The following is an 11,982-nucleotide window of genomic DNA, read 5'->3' as shown; positions in this document are numbered from 1 at the left end:
TATCAGCCTTAATGTTTTTATATATACATACTTTAAACTTACGTTTTACTGAATTCACGATTCATACTTAAGTTACTAACCATGTCTATATGTATCTGAATGAACGGCATTGTCTGTTCCAAAATGACTTCATTTTGATGTGATTGTTCCCGGGCTTATACTCGCTTCATTTTCTCATTGTCGTGCATACGAGTTTTTGTGACGTTGTCGTTATTGGTGTAAAATGGCGGGTTGATATTCAATCTTGGTTGTATCGAGCATTTTCATTAGAGTACGACATACTTTAACATCTCATATTGTTAAAAATAACGTCGACGGTTGTTACGTCGCATCTGATAAGCTAATTCAATGGCGTTGTAATGTCACAGAGAAAGTAATCCTTCAGAAAAGTTGGAATATCGGGGATTAGATTGAATTATAGATAATAACTTTAAAGTGAACAGTCGGGCAAGGATGGCTAAAGTCGGTAAAATGGTGTGAATGTATCCAGTATAATTTCTTATGAAATGGAAAAATAAAATCTCTCGTCAAAATCTGTCTGCGTACGAAGAAATTAATTTAAAGTATGGGAATTCTAAAACGTCCTCCCGGCTCACTATGTTCGTGGTTACATTTCCACGCAGCCTCGCTTTCAATGCTTTCAACTTTTCTTTACTTTAATGGTCAGAACTGGGAAACTAAGCAGAACTTGACCGTCGTATTAATATGTGAGAACTTTTGGAAGGCCAATGAACGCATTTAGACTGGTTTTCTTTGACCGACTATTCACTTTAATATTTAAATATGGAGCTATAACACACAAATCAGAGTGTCTCGATCATCATTAACCGCTTGATTTAAGGTACATTTCGATTTTTGTGTTATGCCTTCATGTTATAAGAAATCTATACAAGTTAATCCTTAAATAAAACACATATAATCACAGTGTTTAAACCTAATTGTTGCGTAATCTTACGATGGATCTTTATATATTATTAAGGTTTAACTTAAATAGATATATATGCTAGCTAATCAATGCAATTTAATATTTCTACCTATATTTCTCTTCTATTGATTGCCTCTTTTCTCTTAGACATTTTACCAATCAAATGGTACGTTTACTATTTTAGGCTATTGGCTGATACCATAATTTGTAAGCCAATGAAAATGCTTATAACAAGCAAGATAAACAACCAATATTATCATCACAAACACGTTTTGTCGATTGAAGGAGTGATAAGGAGTGGCTAACGAAAACAGTATCAACGGAAATGGTCGAGGAATCAAGCCAAATATTTAGATCTGTTCTATAGACACGATAGCCGTCAAATATTATATTGAACAGCATCAAAGCTGTGATACACTCTCAAAATATCATTTTACTGAAGTAACCTGTGAACTTGTCGTTAAATTATCAAGTTTTCAAGTTAATAAGTCTGTGTTGTTGTTACGCCGAGTGAGTTTAAAACTACATTTATAGGGCGAGTCATATTCACACCATACCGTAAATGAATATTTCGAGTCATACGGAGCAAGAAAGCCCTGTCCATTTGGTAGACCACTCATGAATGGCGAAGCGAGATCTAGCTTTATCAGCTCGCGAACGGATTCTCTGAAGATAGGATTTGAGGAATCAATGCTATCGACTGCAGTCTCTACTTCAAGTTTCGTCATATCTTCCTTTAAAGCCATGATGAATTTCTTGTTATTGCTGTTTATATCTATCGAAATATCAAAGCCAAGATTCTCGAGGTCGCCGTCTGTACTGAACATTCCCATGACGTCTGCTCTGGCGTGGTCGGTGCTGTCTTGGAATGACGTTGATAGATCTCGGTCGAACTTAGCCAGTTCAGTACGATCCACTGAAATGGAACAATAAAGATGATGATAAGGTTTCTTGGTTTCTTCAAGCTATAAAAGTTAATTTAGAGATTTTAGATTTTTACTGTAGTAATATTGTTTTTTAATTGTTAATTTTTTTTTGTGTAAATGGAAATGCAATATACACTGCAGGTAGAACAATTTAATATTCGGTGAAGTATATCGTATATGCAATGACCAGTTAGAAAGAAAGGTTGTAATTAATTAAAAAAAGATATCGCGCTACTTATGGATTTAGATGTACGTTTACATGAATGACCAGCTGACCACACGGTTGCGTTTAGATACCATCAGCTTTGGAATATTTGATATCGAAGTTCATGCGCTTACAAAACGATGCCAATGATTATCCTCTAGCCATGAAGAAACCCTCAAAATATTTATGTGTCTTAACATACTAAGTATATTTTGCAGATTTCTATTTGCTTACGACGAGAAGAGAAGTGAACATGACCCTGAATTCAGTACTGCAAGAAGTTAGGCAAAGTCATTTTTCTAAGTGAAAAACACAAAAAAAACATGTATCTGAAAGATGTTCATTTGTCTACTTCGCTATTGTACAAAGAATAAGATTAGACAACGACCGACATACCTCTACCCCTGATTCGAAGTTCGATAGGATAGTGGTCACTGACGGCTTTCATCTGTAAATATCAAACGACACGATACAATCTACTTACAGATGGTCTGAGTGTAAAGTTTAAATGGTTACATTTCTGACAAGTGATATATCAATTAATGAGTTTAAAATTTATTTCAAAATTTTAGAACTTAAAGATGCTCCACCGCTGACAAACAGTTTTTTTTCACTATCAAAAACATGAGCAGACGATTTGGTATTTTTCTTAAGTTAAAAAAGTTACTTACTTTACACCATTACCACCATTGAAAAGTTTGAGCTTTTAATTTTACTTGAAGTAAAAAATACAGAAAATAATTAATTGCATCCCGAAAAAATTCCATGTCACTATATCCTATATGGAATGAAATACTGATTGCGCATGCACCAAAGGCAAATAAATTATTTCATAACATTTTTTGCTAATTAGACATATATATACACGATTAAACACCAATTACTGTTCAAATGATGAATATCATTTATGCTCTGTCGGCGGTGGAGCATCTTTAAACATTATAAAATAATTTACTATTCGTAAATCTTGGTAATTTACAAATGCAAATCTTACGTAAACACAAAGAGTCAATAATTCAGATTTCTTTGGTAAAATTATAACTTGACATGTATTTGACCTAGATTTGACCTAACTTTGACCTATATTTGTCCTGAATTTGACCTGACTTTTGCATAGATTTGGAGGACGGGAGAACATCAACCTTTTGGAGCCTCTATTATTTTATCACTGTTTATTTTAAGATTTTTCATGTAATCTGTTCTCCGTTTGAATTACGCTGTTAATGTTGTGACTTTACCTCTTTTACCGTCAAGTCGAACACTTCGTCAAACCTGAAGACTCGTGCACTGCCTGGAACTATTGCAGCTTGAAGTTGATCGCCAGCAGCCACAAATCTGGCAATGGCAACGAGAATACAGTAATGAAAGATATTTGGTTTGGTTTGGGTTATTATATGTACGTATGATTAACAGCAAGAGACTGGTATATTCGTGTTGTGTCTTCTTTGTAGTGGAACTATTGCTCTTTTTGTAGTGCTATATTACTGAAGCATGCCACGTCAACATGTAATGCTCTTTTTGTAGTGCTATATTACTGAAGCATGCCACGTCAACATGTAATGCTCTTTTTGTAGTGCTATATTACTGAAGCATACCACGTCAACATGTAATGCTCTTTTTGTAGTGCTATATTACTGAAGCATGCCACGTCAACATGTAATGCTCTTTTTGTAGTGCTATATTACTGAAGCATGCCACGTCAACATGTAATGCTCTTTTTGTAGTGCTATATTACTGAAACATGCCACTTCAACATGTAATGCTCTTTTTGTAGTGCTATATTACTGAAGCATGCCACGTCAACATGTAATGCTCTTTTTGTAGTGCTATATTACTGAAGCATGCCACGTCAACATGTAATGCTCTTTTTGTAGTGCTATATTACTGAAGCATGCCACGTCAACATGTAATGCTCTTTTTGTAGTGCTATATTACTGAAGCATGCCACGTCAACATGTAATGCTCTTTTTGTAGTGCTATATTACTGAAGCATGCCACGTCAACATGTAATGCTCTTTTTGTAGTGCTATATTACTGAAGCATGCCACGTCAACATGTAATGCTCTTTTTGTAGTGCTATATTACTGAAGCATGCCACGTCAACATGTAATGCTCTTTTTGTGTAGTGCTATATTACTGAAGCATGCCACGTCAACATGTAATGCTCTTTTTGTAGTGCTATATTACTGAAGCATGCCACGTCAACATGTAATGCTCTTTTTGTAGTGCTATATTACTGAAGCATGCCACGTCAACATGTAATGCTCTTTTTGTAGTGCTATATTACTGAGCATGCCACTTCAACATGTAATGCTCTTTTTGTAGTGCTATATTACTGAAGCATGCCACGTCAACATGTAATGCTCTTTTTGTAGTGCTATATTACTGAAGCATACCACGTCAACATGTAATGCTCTTTTTGTAGTGCTATATTACTGAAGCATACCACGTCAACATGTAATGCTCTTTTTGTAGTGCTATATTACTGAAGCATGCCACGTCAACATGTTCTTCATGATATGATTCCTTAAATAAACTACTTGATATTAATATATTATAAGTGCAATGGAGGAATCGGAACCAACATCCAAAACACACATATTGTAAGCACAGTCCGAACCCAAACCCACTAGGCTGTACAAAGCCAGTAATGGAGGTCAGATTAATAACTTACCTGTCGTAAGCACATTTAGGATAGGTAGCTAGTTACCGAATTTATCTGCAGTAAATACCATTTGATCGAAGATTAGAATACAACTACCCTATCATAACCAAAACTGGAAATTAGACAACGAACTTATCTATCAAAAATATTATCAGAACCATATGTCGGATTAACTTACCGGTCGTAAGCACAGTCTGAATTTGATGTCGTAGTATCTACATCATCACCAATAAGCCAGCGGAAGTGACTGTCCTTTCGAAGCGAAATTTTCTTCATTTCAGTTGGAGTCACGTAGCTACATCCAGCATTGAAGTCTCCCGCGATGAGGACATTCTGTGTGAAAGTGAAGATAAAGACATTGAAAAACCATAATATGCATAGTTAATGATGGTCTGAAAAAATATTTAAAGAATACACATCTAGGGAGTACCAATCTCATACCTTCCTAACTTTTTACCACTAGCCTCTAAGCCGTCCTAGCGAGTACCGCTCTCTAATACCGTCGAATTTCTGGATCACTAATCTATAAGCCTACCGCCCAGCCTCTCGGCCACTAACATATTAGTTAACCAGCCGCTGGACCACTTATCTGTTAACTTAACGCACAGTCTCTGGACCACTAACCTGTAAGCTTACCGCCTAGCTTCTGGACCACTTATTTGTTAACTTACCGTCCAGCCTCTTGACCACTAACATTTAAGCCTACCGCCCAGCCTCTGGACCACTTATTACATAACTTACCGCCCAGCCTCTGGACCACTTACTTGTTAACTTACCGCCCAGCTTCTAGATCATTTATTTGTTAACTTACCGCTCAGCCTCTGGACTACTTATTTGTTAAGTCACAGCCCAGCCTCTGGACCACTAACCTGTAGGCCGTCCCAGTGCGCCATTGTCTTCTGGTAAACATCCGTCAGCTTATCAATCTCCTCCACCGCATCTGTAGGCTTGGTGTGGACATCAATTATGGCCAAGTCGGCCAAATCTATAATTAAATATCAGCAAGTTATCCCGAAATATAATTATTATGGTTGTTTTTGATTTCGCGATTATTTTCAGTATCGATGTACTATCAATATCGCGATCATTGTATTTAACATCAAAGTTATTAGTGTAAACGAGAAATTTTACCCTGAGGAAGGTGACATCTCCCCCAAAACGTAGCAACTTTTAATGAATTAATGAAAACGGTACAAAAAGATATGTGCTCTAAGTCATATTTCCCTATGACGTACTATAGGGACATATTTTTGCTGAGTTTTAATGACCAAGTTCTATTGTAAAATGTATTTCTTTGGCTGCGACTTGTTTTACAGATTAAAGTCATCAACCATGATCATTACATACATGGTGTATTTGTCCAGAATATGAACCGTAAACCAACATTTTTTCACGTGAACTGAAAACCAACATTTTTTCACGTCATTCATTTCGTGATTTATCTAATGTACTACATTATCTATAGTTGAAACATTTTCACGTCGAATTATTTTCACGGTTTGCTTGGTTTACAGTAAAATTCGCCTTGAACCCCAAGTTAAGTTGCTTCTGCATATAGTTGCAGCCTTCTCTCTGACTTGAAATACTCTTCAAATCGTCAATACCAAAGACATAAAAATACTTTTGCATATGATTGTGCCGCTTACAATATTATTGATTAGCTCTGACTATGAAATACTCTTCAAATCGTCAATACCAAAGATATAAAAATACCTTTTTTTATAATTGTCCGCTTATGTACAATATTATTGATTAGCTTAACTTACTATCTGCCGTTTTCAGAAGGACCTTAACAGCAAATGGTGGCCTCTCAAAGTATACGTAGTCGGGATCCGGGTACTGATATATACCATCCACCTGAACAGTCCGTGTCCTGGTAATAAAAACTTCTCTCTCACACATTCATAATTTCATAAAATTATTACTATTTATCAATATTTTAAACTTTATCTTTAACTTATGATAGGATATATTTGAAATAAACACATTAATATGGGAAACCTAGCTTAAAACATGGCTATGCTGTCATCTTTTGTTGTCCCCAGTACTTTATTTAGACTATTGTTCAAGAACTTGTTCAGTCTGTAGATTAGTACACCTTTTACTGTACATTAGTTTACATGTAGCTGTAGATTAGTTTCAACTAATCTACAGTTCCATCTGTAGGACCTCGCATTGTCCATTATCTTGACTAATCTGCAGTTTTCGGTGTTTCTCCTATATATAAATAAATTGTAGAAATAATATTTTTGACTTGATTGAGTAGCTTGAAGTACCTATATATTACACCGTATTCCTCCTTGCTGGAAGTCCTTCCGAGGCGTGAACTCAATACGGAGTCGTAATCCTCACCATCGCTGAATAAAATCCAAGGTAGAACGTATATTTACAGTAGTATTATAGTAGCAAAATTATTTCACACATAACGCATAATGATGTCTTAAAAGACTCTTCGTAAAATAATGAGCTGTCTTAATGTTTTGTAAAAATCTATTTGTGTATTATTCAACTATTCTTTACTGTTTGAAAAAGACTATTAATGTTACTTTCAGTCATCTTAATGTATGAAAAGACTATTCGTGTTACTTTCAGTCATCTTAATGTATGAAAAGACTATTCGTGTTACTTTAAGTCATCTTAATGTATGAAAAGACTTTTTATGCTACTTTCATTCATCTTAATGTAAGAAAAGACTATTCATGTTACTTTCAGTCATCTTAATGTATGAAAAGACTATTCGTGTTACTTTCAGTCATCTTAATGTATGAAAAGACTATTCGTGTTACTTTCAGTCATCTTAATGTATGAAAAGACTATTCATGTTACTTTCAGTCATCTTAATGTATGAAAAGACTATTCGTGTTACTTTCAGTCATCTTAATGTATGGAAAGACTATTCATGTTACTTTAAGTCATCTTAATGTATGAAAAGACTATTCATGTTACTTTCAGTCATCTTAATGTATGAAAAGACTATTCGTGTTACTTTAAGTCATCTTAATGTATGAAAAGACTATTCATGTTACTTTCAGTCATCTTAATGTATGAAAAGACTATTCGTGTTACTTTCAGTCATCTTAATGTATGAAAAGACTATTCGTGTTACTTTCAGTCATCTTAATGTATGAAAAGACTATTCGTGTTACTTTCATTCATCTTAATGTAAGAAAAGATTTCATGTTACATTTAGTCATTTTAATGTATGAAAGACTATTCATGTTACTTTCAGTTATCTTAATGTATGAAAAGACTATTCATGTTACTTTCAGTCATCTTAATGTATGAAAAGACTATTCGTGTTACTTTCAGTCATCTTAATGTATGAAAAGACTATTCATGTTACTTTCAGTCATCTTAATCTTATGAAAGATATTCATGTTACTTTCAGTTATCTTAATGTATGGAAAGACTATTCATGTTACTTTCAGTTATCTTAATGTATGAAAAGACTATTCATGTTACTTTCAGTCATCTTAATGTATGAAAAGACTTTATGTACTTTCATCATCTAATGTATGAAAATTTCATGTTACTTACTTTAGTCATTTAATGTATATGAAAAGACTATTCATGTTACTTTCAGTCATCTTAATGTATGAAAAGACTATTCATGTTACTTTCAGTCATCTTAATGTATGAAACTTTCAGTCATCTTAATGAATGAAACGGTCATTCATATTCATACCTGTTGATGGCAGTCATTAATTCGTTGAATGCGGACCCGTCTTTATCACGTATTTCCTGGATAATAGTGATATCGTAACGCCTGATGATCTGAATAAGATAAACATTCATTCTAACAATTTGTAAATATCGATCAAGTTGCTCTCATTTTATATGCTCTACGTTCTTTTACATAACTTAATGCTGTAATCCATTTTTAATGAAAATCTATTGATACATTCGTTATGCTTGCATATGTCCTTTTACTTAAGCAGATTCTTTAATATCTAAGTATTAACAAAAGTTGGATATAAATTGGATGAAAAGTTACTTTTATTTGTGAGTATACTTTGGGTTATTCACCAAATCTCAAACTATATAAGCGTGATCATGGGGTAAAATTATAAAGCAGCCTATTCATCAAGTAACCATTTTTATTTAGCAATTAAATATTTGTGGAATTATTTAAAAAGATTTCCTATGTAATTGGTTTTTATTTTGATTTATTGCCCAAGGAGATAATGAAGTTCAACAAATATATCAAATTTAGATTTTCTGAGCTGTTAAATGAATTCGCAGCTTCGTAAAAAGTTTTTTTTATATATCAAATAAGTACTATGGTTTTTAATGCATTATCAAATATATACCTGAATGATAATTATCACTTGTAGTTTTTTAAATTAAAAGTTTTGTATCTGTTCTCTCATTGTGATTTATATTTACCTCGTCGACTCTCTAGCTATTTTTGTACTGCGTTTTTCTACCTTTTTTCGTTTCACTGGGTTTTCATATAAAAGTTTATGTAGGGAAAGGCTTATTACTAACCTGATTATTATATGGTAGTCATGCGTTAGGCTGGAGTTGAATAACTATGGACCATCTTCAATGGCCGAATATTTCATAAGGAAACGCAAAACAAATTGTTCGTTTTTCTGAGGTAACGATGCGTTATACTGAGGTACTATCTACTATGACCAAATATTTTATAAGAAAACGCAAAAAAATCTACTTAATTATTCTGTGATAGCGATGCGTTATCAGCTATCAATCTACATTTTGTCCCCATAAGTTCTTTTCATTTACATCGAATATGACTAATGACAAAGGCCCAGAGTTTAAAAGTGACCCACTTTCGGAAATTCTATGGTGTCCTTTCAAAATGTTATGAGTACGGAACGCAGGATGCGCACGTAGATTCATCACTAGTTATAAAATAGCTACTGGCTGTCTTCACTGATAAAAAAGGAAACGCAAAACATTTTTTGTAACTTCATTTTTTTGTAACCTTGCATTATATATACTGAGGCTGAAAAGCTAGCGACTTCTATGGCCTAAATGTTATAAGTAAATATTAATCAATTAGTTTTTCGATTTCTATCAAATTCATTAAGGTTATTTTTTTTTACAAATGTCACTATAAAATATTTTAGAGTAAATAAAATGAACAAATACTTTTTAATTCTCGAGTCTAAATGCCAAGGGTAAAACTGGGATCAGAAATAAAATCAATTTGATTGGTTCTGTCGTTGTATTGTTTTTTTTTTTTACAAAACTGTTAAGCCTGAGGCTGATACACTTGATTTGGACGAGTATGAATGGCATTCTCGTCCTTGACCAACCGTTAATTCTTTATAGTGTAGAGTAAGTGTTGGTACGGTAGATAACATTATGTAGTAACATGGACGCAAACAGTCTATCGGAAACAACTCTGTTTGGTAAATCACTGAGATAATGACATAACCGTCGAGACAGAAAATCAGCCATGTCTCTTTTTCATGTGATTGGTCTCCGATTTCAAATACACAGAAATAACATGAAGTAAGAAGTCGATTTATAATATATATAGTATATGTCTATATCTTCGCCAAAGGTAACGCTACGTTAATGTTAAATGTCGAACGCTATGAAATGCCAATCTCTGTTTATAAAGGGTACAACATGTTATATTGACAACACTTTACATTGTAACAGCATGTCTTTACATGGTTTCTGTATTGTATGGTAGACAGAACATGAATATACCACATTACCATTTCCTTTTTTCTTTAAATTGTAAAATCAAATACCTGATTAATGATTGGTTCCCTTGGTATTTTATAGGTAAATAATAAATGATGATTGTTCACACAATTATATGTTGGTGATGACGATTATTTATACTGCATAGCCGGTTATTTACTTGAGTCGACATTTTCGTAATTTTAACTAAAAACGATAAAATTTAATTTTAGCTGTTTTAAAGGTTCGTGATCTTGCTTTCAGGTAAAATATGATTCTATCATGTCTCAATGATACTTGTAACATATTTTCGCGGTCAAAGCTATGTCCGCGAAATCGCAAAGCTATCATCATCGCGAAAATAGCCAGCTATACGGTATTTGAATTTTACATTCCACTACATTTTATTATCTGTTCAAGGTTACACAGAGGGGCGAGATTTCATCAACTTCATCACAGGTATAAGGATGATACGCGTTTGAAATATAGCTTTTATCTGTTAATGTGAATTTCTGTATTTCTGATGAAATGATTTTTTTTCACAAAATACAGTAATTTTTTTTTTGGAATACAGATTTGAGGTTATTAGGAGAAAATGATTTATAATCATTCATATTTGAGTCTGTGTATATCTTATTTAACCTTACGTCACAGGTTTTATACTTGATCAATCATCATAATCCGTCATAACAAAGCAAAATAAAAAGAAGTTTTTCCTTTAATTATATCAAGTTATAGGTAGATCTCGCGATCAACAAATTGGACGTATTTACTTCTGAAAAGGAAAACACACACCTCTTGTGAGAATTTCTACAATATTCGGTCACAACTAAGCAAAGTGCTACTTACCTCAGTCAGAATCATTACAACAGCTTGATTTCTCATTTTCGCATCACCAAACATCCGTAAATTGAATGAAAGGATTTTAACGTTGTCCTCAAACATCTTTGCCTGACATGCATGACGCTGCACCGTAAGGAGAACAAGAATCCACATGAGAAATTGATCTGACCTTAAGCCTGCCATATTGGTTACTGTATCAGTGAAGTGTCGAAGGTGTCAGGCGTCACACTCCAATACTCACATACATAATGTACCTGTACTGAATGAAGACAGGTAAATATTTACCCTCAGTCTTATTGGTATGTATTAATAGCCGTATGACCTTCATCTATTCCAATAGGTCAGATTTACAGAATTTGGTTTTGTAATAAAGAACGTTTAAAAGAAGATAAGAAATATTATATACCATCTTACCTTTTTATTGACGAAAGAACCGACACCTTTCATCCTGTTTACATAGAATAAGTTTAATGGGTACATGTGTATTTCAGTCCATAGATGAATGTTGAATATCATTTAATGCAAAAGTGATTACTAACGTTAATATAAGCACGATTTGAGAGGTATTGCTTCTAACAGGAAATTTGTTGTCTTTCCCCAGTCATCAGGCGTGATTTCTATAAAGAAGACATGCTTGATTTTTTACTGGATCAAATTTAACTTATCGAGAACAGAAGATCGCATCTTGTGTCATGAAATGTGTATACCCTAACCTGGCTTTACACATGAGCGAGTTTTTATACACATCGGCAGTTAA

The 11,982-nt window shown here is 33.7% G+C and overlaps 1 protein-coding gene across 1 annotated transcript; it reads right to left on the bottom strand.

Moving 5' to 3' along the window:
- Positions 1–1,223: 1,223 nt before the first annotated feature.
- On the bottom strand, positions 1,224–11,421 carry LOC138322514 (deoxyribonuclease-1-like). Its single transcript, XM_069266537.1, has 9 exons — positions 11,232–11,421; positions 8,407–8,495; positions 6,998–7,078; positions 6,488–6,594; positions 5,591–5,706; positions 4,900–5,054; positions 3,295–3,391; positions 2,453–2,504; positions 1,224–1,841 (listed from the first exon to the last, which is right to left on the bottom strand). Exons 1-9 carry the CDS (start codon positions 11,406–11,408, stop codon positions 1,402–1,404), a joined length of 1,314 nt encoding a protein of 437 aa, XP_069122638.1. The 5' UTR covers positions 11,409–11,421; the 3' UTR covers positions 1,224–1,401.
- Between the last annotated feature and the right edge of the window lie 561 nt (positions 11,422–11,982).

The sequence above is a fragment of the Argopecten irradians genome, chromosome 4, assembly GCF_041381155.1.
Source record: "Argopecten irradians isolate NY chromosome 4, Ai_NY, whole genome shotgun sequence".
NCBI classification, from domain to species: Eukaryota; Metazoa; Mollusca; class Bivalvia; order Pectinida; family Pectinidae; genus Argopecten; species Argopecten irradians.
This window is presented reverse-complemented; position numbering and strand designations above follow the sequence as displayed.